This window comes from Lactuca serriola, chromosome 3 (genome assembly GCF_051521515.1).
Source record: "Lactuca serriola cultivar US96UC23 chromosome 3, Lser_US96UC23_V15, whole genome shotgun sequence".
Classification (NCBI taxonomy): Eukaryota; Viridiplantae; Streptophyta; class Magnoliopsida; order Asterales; family Asteraceae; genus Lactuca; species Lactuca serriola.
The window spans coordinates 162,876,861-162,895,859 of record NC_136410.1 but is presented as its reverse complement, the minus strand read 5'-3'; the positions used below and the strand labels follow the sequence as shown (position 1 = coordinate 162,895,859).

Sequence of the window (18,999 nt, the reverse complement as noted above, 5' to 3'; positions counted from 1 at the left end):
TATGAGTTTATCAGTTTATAACCCGTGGAAACCACAGTTATAAAATTAATTAAATTTTTATAATAAAAATTTATAATTATTAATCAATTATTTTAAATAAGTCATTTTAAATAAATTATTAATTAATAGATATATTAAATGTTTAAAGTCATTATAACTTCAAATTTAACATATAATTAGAAAATGAAAATTTCAATTTTGAAATAAGTTGCCTAATATATCTACATAACACATGGAATAATATTAATGATGAGTTGTATTAGAATGATACTTTGCAAAAAAAGATTAAAACTATTCATTTATTAGAATACAGATCTGTATGGTTATACCTGGTAAAAAATTGAAATTAAACACTTTTTGTAACAAATATTTTTTCTAAAATTTTATTAATGATTTAAAATACGAAAGTTTATTTGAAAAATATGAGTTTATATGTTGTTTTTACTTTTATATTTTAAAAAATAATAATGAGTTTATAAATTATAACCACACGATATTACACATTATTTAATATAAAAAATGAAAGTTGAAACTATTAGAAAATATTTTACTTTGGTAACAAAATGGATCAGGAAATACATAACTACTTGTTTTACGCGGCATGCCCACAAAGAAAAAACCCGACCCGGTTCAAGATATAAAGCTGTTGACGTGAGAGAAAATTAGAGAGAGAGAAAGATAGACAACGCAAAGTGTACACAGATCTGTTTGTCCGGCCGTTCGACCGACCTACCGGTACCGGAGCTCAGCGCCGACAAGAGATCCAGAAACAAAGAAGAAATACTCTCCGGATCGGTACCATACTTTTGATACAGGGGAATTCAAGATGATGTCCGGAAATTACACAACCATTGACAACCAGAATGTTTCTGGATCTGTTCCTGTAAAACTTCTTCTCCTCTTCTTCAATTGCGTTTTCATCACTTCGATACTAGATCTGAACCCTAATGTACTGTTCTCATCGATTCACAGGCTGTTTCAGATCCTCCAGGACAAGTCTCTGTGAAATTTAATGGTACTTTTACGCGTGCCGAGTTTTCTTTGCTATGATTATGTTATTTAGATTTATTCGTTGGTAGCTGGATTATATTGTAAGCATTAAGTAACTTGGTTGTTGCAGATTCAACTCTCCAAACCTTTCCCCCATCTGGAACACAAGGCAAGATCTCAGGCGCTTCTGGACCTCCCCGCGATGCCGATGGTGTGTGTTTAAATTCTTGAAGCATCTTATTAGTTTTCAACTATCTACTGCAATTTAGTAATTTCAGTTGATGGATCTCATTTACTTCAGCTACATAGTTAAATCCATATAAACTTCATCAGTTTTAGGGCTTAGATTACTAGCATTTTAAGTTTCTTCTGGATTTGAATGCAACATGACTTAGTTAGCCTATCTAAAACCTCAGCCAATTGGCAAACAAGACTCATGTTCTTTTAATCCTCCAAGCAAGCTACGAACAAACGAACAGCTATCAATTAGACTTATTAGAGATGTAATGTACAGTCTGTTTTTCTCTTCAGATACATTCTCAAAGCCAGTATCTGGTTCATCAGAAGCACAACAAAGTAGTGGTTGGTTCAAGGCATTCACAGTTGCTGCTTACCAGCCTTACTTTGATGTTGATACATCTGATGTTTTAGAAAGAATCAAAGATTCCCTCTTGCCCTTTGGAGGAAGCTTCAATGAAAAAACCGCTAGCAACCCAGACTTGTAAGCTTTTAATCTATCCATCTCCTACTAATCTTCAAACCTTTACCCCTTAATTTACAGTTTTGATCTTGAATTGCTTTGTTATACTCAGGTATGGACCTTTTTGGATATGCACTACCTTAATCTTTGTTGCAGCTTCTATTGGGACATTTGTGACTTATTTGGCTCACAAGCTACAACATAAAGAATGGAATTATGATATTAATCTTGTAACATGGTCTGCTGGAGTGTTCTATGGATATGTGCTTGTTGTGCCTCTTTGTTTGTACATTATTCTCAAGTACTTTTCTGCCCCTTCTGGCCTTGTTCAACTATTCTGTCTATATGGATACTCCCTGTTTATCTTCATTCCAGCCATGGTAAGTAACCTTTTCTTTCTCAAATTCTTTCATAAGGGTAAAATCGTCTTTTTGCATTTAGACGCACTTAGGTGGTATGTTAATGTCACCGAGAAAAAACTTGCAATTTTTTGTCCCACCCAAAAAGGTGAAACAATGTAGGACAAGAGACTTGCTCTCGATCTCTTGTTTGTGAAAAAGACGTAAATACCCTCCTTATTTTCATAATCCAAAATAGTTCTAGAAAGCTTTTCTATCCCCATTAAATGGGATTAGACTGAACTGAATTCTTTTAAGTAACCTTTTTTTCTCAAATTCTTTCATAAGGTTAAATTTGTCTTTTTACTTTTAGACGGACTTGGGGGTGTTAATGTCACCTAGACAAAAGTTGTAATTTTTTGTCCCATCCAAAAAGGTGAAACAATGTAGGACAAGAGACCTGCTCTCGATCTCTTGTTTGTGAAAAAGACGTAAATGCCCTCCTCATTCTCATAATCCAAAATAGTTCTAGAAAGCTTTTCCAATCCCATTCCATCCTATTCCCGTGTAACAAACGCATGTGATTAGACTGAACTGAATTCGAGAAGCTTTGTAGGGCTATTTTTGATGATGAGGATGAGGAGGGCATTTACGTCTTTTTCATAAACAAGAGATCGATAGCGAGTCTCTGTCCTACATTGTTTCATCTTTTTGGGCGGGACAAAAAATTACAATTTTTGTTCCAATGACATGAGTCACAATCTCTCTGTCAGTCTGTCAAATACATGCAAAACACAGTATAACCTGTTTTGTCCTGTGGTGGGCCCACCTAATAGATGATTTTTGGAATTGCAGTGTCTATCGGTTGTTCCAATGGAGATATTTAGGTGGGTGATAACGGGTGTGGCGGGGGTAATGTCGGCATTATTTGTGTCATTGAATCTAAGAAACCACATAGTGGCGGCGGGTGAGCGTTGGTTCCTAATTGTGGCCGGGATTTTTCTCTTGCAGTTGGCTCTCTCTGTTGTACTTAAGGTCTATTTGTTCAATGTGAATGTGTAGTTTTTTTTTTAACAGAAATTGGTAATGGTATCGAAAATTTATAGGGATTTTAGGGTAAATGGAGTTTTGTGAACTTAAGATTCGAATGATTCCCATGGACAGAAGAGAAACTATATTCTTATTTTTTTTTTGATATATACAGAGATTGAAAATGTAGTAATTGGTAATGGTAAGAAATAAATTGATGATATTGAGCTACTTGGCAAGTTTATTTCTATGTTTTAGGGTTGAACGAACCACCCAATACGATTCATCATAATTATGATCCCTATTATGATTATTATCGTATCTTTTATGATTAAAGAAAAGGTTATAATCCAAGATCTGTTATAAGACAAGAAAATATATATAGTTGGTTATAACATATTGGTTAAAAATGTTATGATGCGATTAAAGATGATATGATCCAAGATATTATAAACCATTTTTTTTAAAAAGGTTGAAAATGATGATCATTTTGTTTGCAAATAATTAACCAAAAATGTTTGTATCCTTAAATCTTATAATTCAAAAATATGTTGATCTGAATATGTCATAATTTCTATAATTTCTAACCAAATTTGGAATATTTATGATGTTTAAAATTTAAGAGTTGAAACACCTAATAATCAAAAAATACAAAACAAAAATAAAGTATTAAAAAATAATAAAACCAAAAAGACAAATAAAAAACATAAAAAAAAAAAGATTCATACTTTCTCAAAAGTATTAAACTTTGCTCTTTCCCAAATTAACAAGTGACAACCCCGTAGACTTTGCCATGAAATTAAAATAGTAAAATGATTCATATTTTTTCAAATACGGTAAATGCAAAATATAAAAATTCAAATGTTAGCATCAAAAACAATATCAAATCCGTAATCCAATAATTAGAAGTTAGGACTAGCTCACTTGGTTAATATGATCTTTAACAATGTGTTTCTAGTAAAAAGGTATTGGGCTCAATCCTAAGCATATACCAACTAACCTTAAAAAAAATTGTATAATTGACAAACGGGGATAATTGATGGGTTTTAGGTAAAACAAATAAACTAGAAAACAATTCCTAAGTTCACATGCAACCTACTTTAGATCTATGTTTTATCTATTGAACATACAACTTTGAATTGCAAAACAAGAACCCTAGAGGAGAGAGGCTATAATCGAAATTTACAACCTAGGGTTTAGTAATTACATACCTTTCAATTGTTATAGTAAACAATTGATAATTCCCTTGATCTTGATCTTGATCTTCTTGGAAGCTTAGCACCACAAGTGTAATGCCTCTAATGGAATCACACTCAAACTAGCAAGAAGGAAAGTAGAGGAGAGAGGGGAGAGGGAGTATGCAAAATTTCGGCCCTTAGGGTTTCTTCAAAAGAAAAGAGTGACCAAAACATGAACCAGGAGGCTCCTTATATAGCTGAGGGATCTAGGGTTTAGGGGAAACCCTAGTTATCCTTTGCTTAGGGCCTAAGCAAACCCAAGGGCCTTATCCAAGCCCCTATGGACGAAATTATTAGGGTTTCCCCTAAAGATTTCGTCCACCCTTATCCAAGGGGGTTCTAGAGCCTTCCATTCAACTATTAGATAATTGCAAACTAGTCCCTACACCTTATAATCAATTCTTTTAACCCCAAAATTAATTCTAATTAATTTCTGGCTAACAGTTAATTAAACAAAATGATTTCTCATTAATATATTAATCTTTTAACATATTAATAAATTCATTTATATTAATTTATTAATCTTATAATAAATTAATATCTCTCCTTTCATAATTTCCTTGTCTGGTTGGTTGCTAGGTTTGAGGGCAATCCAAAAGGACTGTGCTGCTATCAATTCAAGTACATACCAATTATAGTTATGGGCTTAGACACCTAATCCAATAATGACTTTGTAAGGGCAGCATAGTTTATGTTTTGTTCGTGTTTAGCCTTTAAATTATTTTTTTGTCTAATATTATTGAACTTGTTTGAATTGTTCACATTACGTCTTTATAACCGGTTGGTGTAGATAACATAGTTTAGATTTTGTTTATATTTAGTACCTTAAGGTTTTTTTGGCCACCCATTACTAGTGAACTTGTTTGAAATGTTCACAATACATCCTTATGAATTTGTTTAGACAATTGACATTACAACATTGATCATTATGACCTGACAACTCCGTTTGTCTTTTATGTTGCCATTACATCATTGATCAACTATCATGTAAAAGAGGTGTTTCAGTTTAAGCTCGGACCTCCTCAATCTTTCATCTTCTTTAAAATGTTATAACTCCTTTGTTTGAAGTCGGAATGTCATAACTTTTTTCAACACGTAAGTTGTGTGCACTTCATTTTAGACTATATAAGCACCTTATTTTGTTACATGTTGATTGAGTTACAAGTTTCGAAACATAAGGTATCAAAGCAGAATTTAGGGAAAATATCACTATAACACAATAAACTTTTGCCGTTTGTCCAATTTGGTCATTAAAGTTTTTTTTTTGCATAGTAGACCAACAAAGTCATGTTTTACCTGTTATTTTAGTCATTTTCTCCGATTTTAAACGTTTCCCAGTTGACATTGTATATGTGTCGATTAATATTTAATTTTTTGGCTAATCCGATCACGGGAAAATGACTTAGGAGGGTAACTACCTTTTATCCGTGTTCACATATTGGCAACTTTTTCTTTTTTGTACATAATAAAGCAACTAACTTGTTTTAACTGTTTAAATTACACCAATATTACCGACTAATATCTGTTTTAACCGGTAACTCAAAGGGAAAATGACTTAGGAGGGTAACTACCTCTTATCCGTGTTCACATATTGACAACTTCTAATTTTTTGTACATAAGAAAGCAACTAACTTGCTTTAACTATGTAACATATCAAAAATCATGACCAAAAATTTCGTTTTTAATTTAATAATAAAACCATAATTGTCAAACCATTAATTTAATACTCCGGCATCGGGCCCCGCCCGGCATCGAGCCCCTCTTGGTATACAGATCTGTCTCTCTTAGGCCCTGCCTGTCTCTGGGCCCTGCCCGCTAAACACATACAATCATATAACATGCTAACACATAAAGAAACATACTCTACTGTATCCCTGTCCTAAGAAACATACTCTGCTAATAATGAGATACAGAACTTCGTCCGTACTCAGCTAGTTCCAGCCAGGGCTTCAGCAGTGCATGGTGAGTCTCCTCACTGTGTGAATGGGTCTAAGGCCACAATGCCAGCCCATGTAGTCTATGAGTAGGAAGACCCAGAGGTTAGCCCTAGACATTGTATGCTAGTATGTTATTCCAGACCAAGGTCTGATGTCGGGCGGGTGCCCGAGGAATGTTTGCATGTTAGATTATACTTGTTGTGTGTGTGATACTTGTATGTGCCTAGTAGGGAGGTGAGTGTGGGCGAGGTCCCGTATCTCATCACTAGTTGAGTACGGACGATGTTCCGTATATCATTATTAGCAGATTATGTTTCTTAGGATAGGGATACAGTATAGTATGTTTCATTATGTGTTAGCATGTTATATGATTGTATGTGTTTAGCAGGCGGGGCCCGAAGACAGGCGGGGCCTAAGAGAGACAGATCTGTATACCGAGCGGGGCTCGATGCTGGGCGGGGCCCGATGCCGGAGTATTAAATTAATGGTTTGACAATTATGATTTTAGTATTAAATTAAAAACGAAATTTTTGGTCATGATTTTTGAGATGTTACACAATTAAAACAAGTTAGTTGCTTTCTTATGTACAAAAAATAAGAAGTTGCCAATATGTGAACACGGATAAGAGGTAGTTACCCTCCTAAGTCATTTTCCCTTTGAGTTACCGGTTAAAACAGGTATTAGCCGGTAATATTAGTGTAATTTAAATAGTTAAAACAAGTTAGTTGCTTTATTATGTACAAAAAAGAAGAAGTTGCCAATATGTGAACACAGGTAAGAGGTAGTTACCATCCTAAGTCATTTTCCCTCCGATCACACGTAGATACGCCATGTCAAACATAAAAGTCATTAAATTTCTCTCCCTCTTTAATCGATTAAACGTCTCTCTCTCTTCTCTCTCTCTCTCTCTCTCTCTCTCTCTCTCTCTTTCTCTCTCTCAGGCTGTGAGCGAAGATGTGTTCTTCTTTTCTTGTTCATTCTCCTCCACACTTTCCCATTCCATCACCGATCCACAGTCGGAGGACGCCAAGGACAGTGACTAATCCAAAATTTTTGAATCTGAACATGTGTTCTTCGTTTCTTGCCCTCTTCAACATCCCTTTCTTCATCTTCTTCATCCCAAATCCGAATCTGAAACCTGATCCAATACCAGACCTAGATGCATTCAATCGAGATTAGTACTTGTCGTCTTCGTGGTAATCGAATCCAGATTTTTTGAATCTGAACGTGAACAATGCATTATCGTCATCAATTTCTTCCACTAAAAGTCAGTTGTGAACATCCAACGGAATTTGAATGTGGCCACCATCGATTTCGACTCTTTCATTACCGATTAACCCGTCTCTGTCTTTCTTTTCCAATGATTCCAAAGACGGTGAGCTTATGGGACAGATCCAAAAGGTTGATTGATTTTCTAGATTGTTTCAATACTCTCTTCTCTTCATCTTCATCTTCTTATGAAGACCAATAGCAACGAAAGAATCTTAGTCGATGGTATAAGGTAAGATAATATATACACCAGTAATGTTTGATTTCCTACCTTTCCCGTCCTCTTTTGTCTAATACAAGAAAAAAAATACAAATATAGAATATAGATTTCTGAACATCTAAGAAGAAAACATCTGCGATGGTGGGTTTGATTTTTCTTCAACGAATAAATTATCAAAAATCAAATTTTGCTGCAATCAGAGATCGATTTATGGGTTTGTGGGACAGATCGAGTTCTGGTGTGAGTGAGATCGATTTTCTGGTGGAGTGAAAAAGCAAAATCTATTGTAGCGAGAGATGGATTTATGGGAGGCGGACTATGGTGGCGGTAGAGGATGACTTTTAGGCAATGTTTTAAAACCCGGGTCGACCCGGCCGGTTCAACCGGTTGGACCGTGACCCGGGGTAGAAGGCGGGTCAATTGAAACCGGTTTTTTGTAAAAATGCGAACCGGATCGAACAGGCCGGGTTTCCCCTAAATCGCGTTTCAACCGCTTATGTTGAACCGGTTAAACCGGTTTGACCCGTTTCAATAGAGTTTGGATAATTTGATACAAGTAGCGAACGCCAAAACAACAAGCCGTTTGCGGTTTCTTCAATGTTTTTCAATGTTTAAACTTTGTGGACATCAAATTATTAGTTTTATATGTTTATGCATTATGCATGAAAGTAAAAATATATAGAAATAGAAAAAGACCATAAACCGGGTTGACCCGGCGGTTCAACCGGTTGAACCGGTTGACCCGTGAACCGGTCATCACACCGGATCAACTAAAAACCCGGGTTTTAAAACATTGCTTTTAGGGAAGAAATTTTGGGTGTTGATGGAGAGTGCTTAGGTAAAACATGATGTGGCTACCAAATAATAAAGACCGTAGATTTAGGGTTAATTACATTTATCTTAATTTTAAAAATAAAAAATAAATTATTATTTATGTGGTTTAAATGATGTGGCTACCAAATAACAAAGACAAATTAATTATTAAATGCCACATCAGTTTTGTGACCTGGTAACCGGTTAAGTTTGACCAAAATGGCTTAATTGATAGGTAAAACATGACTTTACTGGTCTAATGTGCCAAAAAACCTTTACTGATCAAATTAGACAAACGACATAAGTTTATTGTGCTACAGTGATATTATCCCCAGAATTTATGTTATTTCAGCATTGAGTTTACTATTTGTACTTCATTTTAGACTATGTAAACACCTTATTTCTTTATATACTGGGTTAATTTTTGTTGGTTGATTTGGTATTATTCTAATCATTTGGGCTCAATTCATCAACTAGTTGTACAAACTTCATAAGAACATGTGCCGATTATCGAACCAAAAACCGACATCGGCACCATAATTGGTATAGTCTAACTAGTCTAGTTATCACTTATCAGTTCTCATTATTAGTCTAAACTGGTTCCGGTTCCAAATTGGGTTCAATCCGGTTTGGCACTAAGCACCATTGGCTATACCAAACTAGTTGTTCATCCTAGTTCCAACTAAGCACAATTGGCTTAGTTCATCTTTATCTGACCAACTACCATTTCTCTAGTGATGTGAATAAATTATTTGTACAAAAGATTAATGACTTATAAGGATAACATATTTTAGCTTTTGTTTATATTTGGTCACTTATGTTTTTTGTCCATATATTACAATTGAACTTGTTGGACTGTTTACATTACATCCATATGACCGACTAAAACCTACACTAACTGGTCATAAGGACGTAATATGAACAATCCAAACAAGTTAAATGGTAATATGTGGACGAAAAATAACTTAAAAAACCAAACGTGAAGAAAACATAAACTATGTTACATCTACAAGTCATTATCCTTTGACAAATGATATGGAACTCCATGTGCTATTTTTCGGTGGACAAATATGGACAAGGTTTTTTTGATGTTATTTTCAACTTACTAAAAGATTACAATTTGCAAATTATTGATTACTTATTTAATTTATTCTCTGGATTTTATAATATATGAAATTTTATAGAGGAAATGCATTAATTACACAGAATATTCTCTATAATTAATTTATTTCAAAAATTTCAAATTAGAAAAATTCTCTATAACTAATGTATTTTCATATTTAATTATGATAATTTTTTACGTAATTAATGTTTCTTATGTTTACCCTTTGGACACATGTTAAAAAATATTTTTTCTTTATTATATTATCATACTAGTTTATAACCCGTAAGAACCACGATTATAAAATTAATTAAACTTTCATAGTAAAAACTTAAAATTATTAATCAATTATTTCAAATAAATTATTTTAAATAAAATTTTAATTAAGAGATATTTTTTAGTTATATAAAATTATAATCGTTGATTTAAATAAATACATGAAAGCATATCACCTTATAATATATTTTAATTTAATTTATTTTTTTATTCTAATGTTATTAATTTAATATAACTAGAGTGTGAAATTTAAATTTTAAAATTTGAAATGAAGAATCAATTGTTAATTTAATGTAATTAGAGTGAGAAATTTTAAATAGAGAATTAATAGGTTGACATGTGACATGATAGGTAACATATAATATTAACTAGGTGGGGACTCCCGCGTTGCGGGGGTCGGATCCGACATTTTTTTTCCATTGTTTGTACTTTGTAAATGTCATTTGATCAACTATTTATTTATAGTTTGAGTATTGTTATAGGGCAAGTCAATTTAAAAAACATACACTGTCCCATTTTATTGTTATGGACCCTTTTAAAGTTGCATCTTTATATAAGTTCATAAGAATCATTTATATAAGTTCATAAGAATCATACAGCTTGCCTAACTGCACCTAGTCCAAATACGACCACTATAGTTCCAGTTTTCACATTTGCAGCTTTCCAGGCAACAACTACCCCTGAAAAAAAAGTATTTTCATAAACTCAATTTCCTAAATGCATGATCTATTATGTTCATTCATTTTATTATCAATCAATATATTAAACATAGTAAAAGGAACATAAAAATTAACAAAAGTTACCTAGGTGATACTACAAATCAACGAAAAATAGCGGTGACAAATTCATCTAAAAAAAGCTTCATTCTTGACATGTAGATTCATGTAGGTATTCCAGCAAACAGCTGCTGTGCAACAATAAAAAAATAAAAACAAAATTAGAAAATGTAATCTTAGACAACAAAAAAACAAACATAGCATACATCTGGTATAGAAGTTACCTTAAAGAATGGTGAAGTTGTGAAATCGGAGATTAAATCCGACGGCTGGTGTATCCATGGTTCTTCTTTCCTAAATGAGAATGCACTTGTGGCATTTCACTCGTAAAAATGCAAAAAAAAAAAAAAATACATATAAACTGAAAGTATGTTGCCATTTGGGTCATTTTACTCATAAAAATGGAAAATGCACCTAATAGCAATGTATTTTAGTTTTTGGAAAAAAAAGAAATTACAAAAAAGAAAAAATGTGTAAATTCAAAGCTCGTTGCTATTTATTGCATTTAGCACCTAAATATGGAAAAACAAAAAATGACTATGTACTCTGTTTTTTGGTAAAGGTATAAAAACAAAATGCAAAGTATATCGTTGTTTACTCAATTTACTACTTAAATATATTCAACATCAATCTGTGTTCAAAACCGTTGAAATCAAAAAAAGATTAACTATAAAAACAATATGCAAGAGTTGTCATCCAAAATTGTTAAATTCAATTTTTTTAAGTATAAAAACATTATGTAAGGGCATTTTCATCCAAAACTGTTAAAATAAAAAAAAATTAACTATAAAATTAGTATGCAGGGGCAGTTTGTTCTAAAACTGTTAAAAACAATTTTTTTTAAAGTTTAAAAACAATATGCAGGGGTAGTTTCGTCCAAAAATCTTAAAATCAAAATTTTTAACTATAGAAACAATATGCAGGGGTAGTTTGGTCCAAAAATGTTAGAATAAAAAATTTGTAATTATAAAAATAATATGTAGGGGCAGTTTTCAGATACATTTTGGTAAATAGTTTTGTTTTTATAAGACTCGAACCTGGGAAAGAAGAAAAACATAATAGTTCTGTAACTACATTTTGATAAATAGTTCTGTAACTATAAAAATAGAAAGGTGTTTACCTATTCAACATAGTTCTCCACATATTCTTCATATTTCATAAGGAGGGAAATTTGGGTAGTTTTTCCAAAAAAAATTGAAAATGAAATGCTATATGATGATAATTTTCAAAAAAGGTGAAGATGAAATGCTAAATTTGAGTAGGTTTTCCAAAATAAAATTAAACTGCAATGCTATATAGTGTAGTTTAAATAAAATATGAGTAGAATGCTATAATAGGGTAAATTTAAAAAACGGTGATACAATTCTATGTTGGTGTATCTTTTTTAAATGAAAGTAAGATGCGATGTTTGATAGATTTCTGAAAAAAATAAAAAAATAAAATAAAATAAAAAAGTGAAAATAGAATGCTATATGAAGGCATTTTTTAGACTACGATGCTATATTGGGTTTTTTTTTTCAAAAAAAGAAAAATCAAAATCTTGGTTTTAAAAAGCGAGATGTGCTCCAATGCAATAAGGGTCCCGAAATGCGATGCGCAATGCGAATGCACGCGCATCACGTAGATGAGGCGCACAAGTAGTCATTAGTGAAACAGAATGTGTTATGCATGATTACAAGTATACTAAAACACCATAAATATATATATATATATATATATATATATATATATATATATATATATATATATATATATATAAATAGTAGTGCATAGTAGCAAATATTGATAACTAAATAACTAATAGTCTAATAGTAATGCAAAATGAAACTAACAGACCCTAAAAGTAGTGCATACTGCATAATAGCAAATATTAATAACTAAATAACTAATAGTCTAACAATAATGCAAAATGAAACTAGTAGACCCTAATATCATTTCCATCATTCATCATCATCATCATAATCATCAACCTCAAGCACCATATCTCCATCCTCATCACCAGACAAGCCAATATCCTCTTCCCTTAACAACTTTTGTGCAGAAAGTGCATGTGAAGTTGTTTCTATCTTAGGGTCTTGGGTACCATATCTTCTTGCCGGATCAATGTTAGATCGAGTATCCATTATAGAAGAGTAGAAATGTAGAATAAAACAGAGGTGAGTGATGAACTAATGAGTGATGATCTAAGAAGATGTCGATCAGATCAGTGATAAAGAAAGACAGAAGAAAGACAGAAGAAAGGGAGAAGAAGAAGATTCAGTCGCAAGAGAAAAGAGAGAAGAAGAACATACGCATGGGTATGGGTTAGGAGTATTGTACATGGCTACACGTAATCTCATAATCTAGGGTACATAAAAGTAGGGCCGATTAGTTTAATTAAACAATGCATGGGCTTTTTTAATTGGATTTTATATAAAATTTTCAAATAAATCGGGCCTGTCCAGGATGTATCGGGATGCACAGAAGCGTGATGCGCTTGGATGCACTTGGATGCGCACGCATCACCTCGCAACATGGACTTCGCATCGCAACAGCATACCGAAGCGTTTTTAGCTGCGCCTCGCTGCGATGCGCGCCTGATGTGCGCTTTTTTAAACCAAGATCAAAATGCAACGACTATGCATTGGTAGTCTAGACTTATTAGTGGGAACTTCAAGAAATTGGTGACACAACATTTTTGTGAATTATAGTGCAAACCAGTTCTTACAAATTCCATTTATGACAAAGAACCCAACTAATAGTCATAATATACAATCGCAGTTATACCGGTAACCATTTTGCAATATCAGATTTTGATCTAAGGTTGTTCCTTAATTTTAATAATCGTTGAAGCAGTTGGACTAAAAATCAATACGAAGTCCGATTAAGATCCAATTCAATTAGAAAAATCCTACAGTTGTATCTTTTTGACCTAATCAACAACATAATGACTAAAAGTGTTTAGCCAAAAAAACATGCGTCAATGTATCAAGACAACAATCCGTTATCTATTTGACTACTCTTTATTTCCTCTTAATCGATCTCATCTATTTCTCAATTTCATGCCGTTAATGGGCTTGTAGTTCCGGATTCGATCCAATTCATAAATCGTAAGACAAAAAATACCATAAATACTCTACTAATTTGAACAATTAGCATATATAATTGCAACATAATTATGTTGTTACTCTTTTTCAAGATCCAACATACGAATCTACAGATAAAAGAATAACCAATAAAGTGGCAATTTTTGTATAATGATGAGAGGAGGTAACTTTCATGCACCTGTTGATAGGAAAGGGAGGGACTCCACCTCTGATCATGGCTGCAATTGATTGTTACCGTTGTTGAATAGATTTAAATGTAACCAAGAATTTGCCTCTAATCACAACTAATCAAAATAACCCGTAAATTACCTATAATCACAGATAATAAAAATAATCCGTAAATTATCCACCTTTAAGGACATACACTTTTTCAAATAGACGACTTCATAGTGCAGGTCTGAAAAGATAGGAAAAATGTCAAAAATACATTTTTCTTTGTAACAAAATTTCAGTAGGATAATCAATCTTAATATGCCCATTTTGACAACAATTCAAAGTAATACCTGAGACTTTACTTCCTGCCATCGACTTCGTTTATCCCATATCTGCAAAGGATTGCTGCTGCAGAACACATTCAATTAAATATGAATCAGATAAAAAAAACCAACCTGATAACATACCCATCAATCTACTTTAGCCTCAACAAAGCGTTATTGTGATTCGTTTTCTTGTCTCACATGAACTGTATTTAAACTGAACTGAAAAAAAAAATACATATAGTAATGTTTTCCAACTTTTACCTTGCCAAAATACCTTTTAACCATTCAAATTGCCTTGTTATTCCTAAAATACCCTTTTGTACCTGCTTATAAGTGGCTTGAAACAAAATCTTTTTTGATCTTGAATTTATTTTTAAGAATATCTGTTTGATGGTGGTATTCATGTTCTTATTGGAATTATTTACCCATGTAATTGTAGCCTAATCTCCATAGGCACTTTAACTCTCGCTCACAGTAACATGAAAAATCCAGTTTATCAAAATGTCTTCAATGGGAATATATCCGATTTCAGATATACTGTAAAAAGGGAAACATAAAACATAAAAAATTACAGTATTTATAAGAAATGGGTAGTTTGAAGGTTATTTATAATATAAAAAAACGAACGATATAGAAAAAAGAGCACCTGAAAGGTTATTAAAATCAAGCCGGGAGAAGGAATTGCATATACATAAATTACATGCATTAAACCTATCAAAAATGAAGCTAGGTGTTAACAACTCCATAGTATTAAAAGAAGTATATATGTCCCTACCTGCTACTGTGAAACTTTCTTTCCTACAGAAAGAATCGAAGATGAAAGCCACATTACTGAAAAAAAATCATCGTCCTCTTCAACATTCATGTATTATAATACTATAGCATTCTCCACCTCTGGAGTTTGGAATCACACAAAGATTTCTAAAGAAAGGCCCCTCAAATGCCAAAATTGTTCATCACTTGGATTTTGATGCTCCAACACGTGGACATTCTCAACCACTACTTGATGACAAAGTAATCTTTTCATCAACTGCTTCCATCTTCTGTCACTAATTAAGTAGTTTTTATAAATTGTATAATGGAGTTACTTTTATATCTAAACATAAACAAGATGAATCTCTTTTGGAATGTGTGTGGACTCTATGTTTGTGCCTTATTAAAACCGGAGTAGAAATGTAAAATAAGTTTTATATTTGAGTTCGTAGGGCTCCTAAAATTGATATATCAGAGCTTGAGGGTCTATTCTCTGCAGCTTCTGTTTCTGATAGTACCAGTAAAGGTGGTGCTCGACGAGGTTCAAAAATTAATAAACCTGAAAAAGTTCAATTGGTTAGTTACTGGTCTAATCTTTAGTCTATTTTAATTTTTATGTTATGTAGCTTTTTCCAATTTATTTTCTTACATTTGATTTTTAGGTTGACTTTCGTATAGGTCAATGGTACTTCATGGAAATGAACACCAGAATCCAGGTTAGTTAAAAAAAAAAGACTAACAAATTATAAAATCCATTTTATAATAGACAAATTAATAGAGGAGCAATTTCGTGTTGCTGTGGGTGAAAAACTCTGTATGAGAGAGGTACTAAATTAATTTTTCTCATCTTTTTTTGTTGATAAATATTTTTTTTTAATAAAAAAATTAATTTTTTGATTAATATCAGGAAGAATTACATCTTACTTGCCATCTAGAGGTCCATTTGTGAGAATGGATAGTCACGTTTATACGTTTATGCTGATTATGTTGTTCCACCAAGCTATGATTCTCTACTTGAAAAGGTTTGTAATATTTTTTCAAGACCAAATTTCAGGAAATAGTAACCTATTATGGATTGAAATATTAAGTGAATTGCTCATATTAGTAGCATTTATATTTTTAGTGTTTAATTTAAGTGTGAACATTGAATTATTTTTTAGCTTATCGTATGTGCCCCAACAAGAGAAAAGGCAATTGATCGCATGAAGAGGGCTCTTAATGATACTATTATCGCAGGTAACATAAACACTTTCACCACAAAGATTAATTTTTATTATTTTTATTTTTTTGAGGTTTTAATAAAGATTTGTTTTTTTAATATGTTGATTTTTAGTTTTCAGGTGTTCCAACTACAATCGAGTACCACAAACTAATTCTTGAAATTGAAGTAGGCAACTTGTATCATGTTTTATTATAATTTATTTTTCTTTCTAAAATCTTGATATTGTAATTATTTTCATTAATAAATTTTTATTTACTGTTTTGTTTCAGGATTTCAAAAATGGTAAAGTTGATAGCATTGTACTTTTAAAATGAAATGAAAGTAAGATGTTCTTATACACATATAAGGATTGTGCCATATCATCATGGTGAAGCAAGTCTTGTGGGCACCATCATCGGCATGGCCTGAATTTGTTTACATCAATGTTTATGCCATATCAGTATTTAACAAATTTATATCTTCCCTATAAATATAGTCTCTATGATTTTTCATTCTAAACCAAATTTCTCTCTAACTAATTATCTTCTTTTATTGCAGAGAATAGTTATATAAATTTATATTACTAAATTTGTTTACATCAATGCTTTCAGTTTGAAAATCACCATTATAGTTGAAGATATTACCGGTTCAGTGTCACTTACTTTATATGATTCTGACGTAAAGGAGCTTATAAAAAAAACGCACAAGAGTTGGTTCATCAGTTTTATGAGGTTATACATATTAACTTCATTTACATATTCTAAGGCAAATTTATTATTTTATATATCTATTTTTATAGACGTTCTTTTTTTAGGATGGTAATAACGAAATTTATCTATCTGCTCTGAATATACTATTGGAAAAAAAAATGGCGTTCAAAATTCAAATTAAACATGGCAATTTGAAGAACAAAACAGAAGGTTATGCTATCTCAAGGATCACGTCTAACAATACAATAATTGAAGAATTGGAACAAAAATTGAAAATGGATTGGGTAAAATTCTTTACCGTCAATACTACAAACAATATACTTATTATCAATTCAATTCGTATGTCATGAAAAATTAAATTTTAAGTTTCTCTAATATTATTATTTTATTATTTCTTTCTTTTGAAGTTATCGTTATTGACTTCTGAACTAATTATTGAAATTCTTTCACGAACATCATTACAAACATTTGCTACTATACGTTGTACAAATAAATATTATAGAAATCTAACATACAACAACTATGTTCTTTATAACTACGACCGTAGAAATAATGTGGTTTGTGGAATTATCGTTCAACAAAAAAACATGGAGAAATATAGAACGTCAGTTTGTTCCGTCTTCTGCTAGCAACAATCTCGGCATTGATTGGCTACCACATACTTGTACTATTTTAGCATCATCATTGTGTGGACTCCTTCTTGTTGAATCCTATGATCCAAATGAATACGTTTCAAAGATTTTATTTGTTATCAAACCAACCACTACAGATGCCAAATGGATACTTTTTTCGACCTCTGAATACACTGCGAAAAAGTTTGCTTTGGTAGTTATCCGTTCGAATCCGTTACATTTCAAGGTCATTCGATTGTCATACACAAAGCCATCGTAAGAGTTTAAATGTAGTATATTTTATGTTATTAATTTACTTTATTATTTACTTATAACTTATTTTATTTGTAGTGATATGCCTAAGGAAAAAGTTGACTAAGATTACTACAACATAGAATTGTTTTCATCTACTACATGGAAATGGAGGGAGTTTCAAAACAATTACCATCATATGTTTATCTTGTTTCTGATGAGGCAGTTACAAGTGGCGGTGTCGTATACTTCTTATTATCTAATGATACCATATTGCGATTTGATATTTATTCAGAAGAACATATACTCATAGTTGCACATTTTACTATTAATGACTTCAAACCGTATGCATCAAGACTGATCAAGTTTCATGGAAAATTGGGATATTTCTCTGTAAGTGGAGAACATTTGTGGGCTATTTGGGTTTTCATTCACAATCAGTTGGTTAAAGTAGATGTTAATACTTACAATGAAGGCGCACATGAATGGTGCGATTATAGAAACAATACCCTATATTTCTTTAAAGGAAATACGATTGAGTATGTGGTTCCGGGCACTTCCGGCACATCCTTCTTAACAAGTTTTTTCAATCCGTTCTGATTTTGATACAGTAATTATGCCAAGTAGATATTAGTGATTATATATATATATATATATATATTAATTTGCATTCGAACATAGTTGTTTTTTTTTTGTAATTGAGTATTTTAATATTTTATATTACTCTATGATTCATTAGTTTTTTTATTTATTCTTTTAATTGTTATGAGGTTAAAATAGCTATTGTAATGTATGTTAATGAATGTTAAATAGCTATGGTAAAGTACTTTTAATTGTAATGTATGTTTACAATTCTATGTTTTTTTATATGCTTCCCCGCGTCATAATCTAGTATATATATCATATCATATCATATCATACTATATTATAAAGGAAACATTTTTCCTTTAACATTATTCATTTGAAACTTCCATGCATTTTTCCTTTCACCACATTCATTTGAAACTCCCATGTCTTTTCAATTTCTTTCTAATAATAATTATTAAAAGTTGGTTAATAAGGTTAAATAAATATCAAAACTAAAGTGTAATCATATATAAACTAAATTTAAATATTAAAATAATATCTTTACTTCTATTTATAAAGTTATGTTTTTTTAACTTTTAACATATTATACTTAATTTATTAGTTTTAATATATTGTTGGTTGTAAACCATT

General features: G+C 31.8%; 1 protein-coding gene and 1 long non-coding RNA gene across 3 annotated transcripts; both read left to right on the top strand.

Annotated features, from left to right (window-relative positions):
• Positions 1–668: 668 nt before the first annotated feature.
• Positions 669–3,288, top strand: LOC145093324 (uncharacterized). The gene is made up of 6 exons (XM_079031426.1): positions 669–883; positions 973–1,015; positions 1,121–1,201; positions 1,522–1,711; positions 1,803–2,070; positions 2,884–3,288. Exons 1-6 carry the CDS (start codon positions 827–829, stop codon positions 3,088–3,090), a joined length of 846 nt encoding a protein of 281 aa, XP_078887552.1. The 5' UTR covers positions 669–826; the 3' UTR covers positions 3,091–3,288.
• Positions 3,289–15,138: 11,850 nt separating this feature from the next.
• LOC145094717 (uncharacterized) lies at positions 15,139–16,632 on the top strand. Of its 2 annotated transcripts, none has more exons than XR_013703512.1 (7): positions 15,139–15,268; positions 15,460–15,583; positions 15,670–15,832; positions 15,915–16,029; positions 16,168–16,243; positions 16,348–16,394; positions 16,499–16,632. It is a non-coding gene; the product is annotated as an uncharacterized LOC145094717 (long non-coding RNA). The 2 variants fall into 2 exon arrangements; XR_013703511.1 differs by having other exon boundaries at positions 16,341–16,394.
• The last annotated feature ends 2,367 nt before the right edge of the window (positions 16,633–18,999 follow it).

Excerpts from the sequence above, each read along its gene's own strand:
- LOC145093324 (XM_079031426.1), top strand. The coding sequence starts at position 827 with ATGATGTCCGGAAATTACACAACCATTGACAACCAGAATGTTTCTGGA. Across the intron at positions 1,016-1,120 it reads AGTCTCTGTGAAATTTAATG|ATTCAACTCTCCAAACCTTT; the intron begins GTACTTTTACGC and ends TGGTTGTTGCAG. Across the intron at positions 1,202-1,521 it reads ACCTCCCCGCGATGCCGATG|ATACATTCTCAAAGCCAGTA; the intron begins GTGTGTGTTTAA and ends TTTTCTCTTCAG.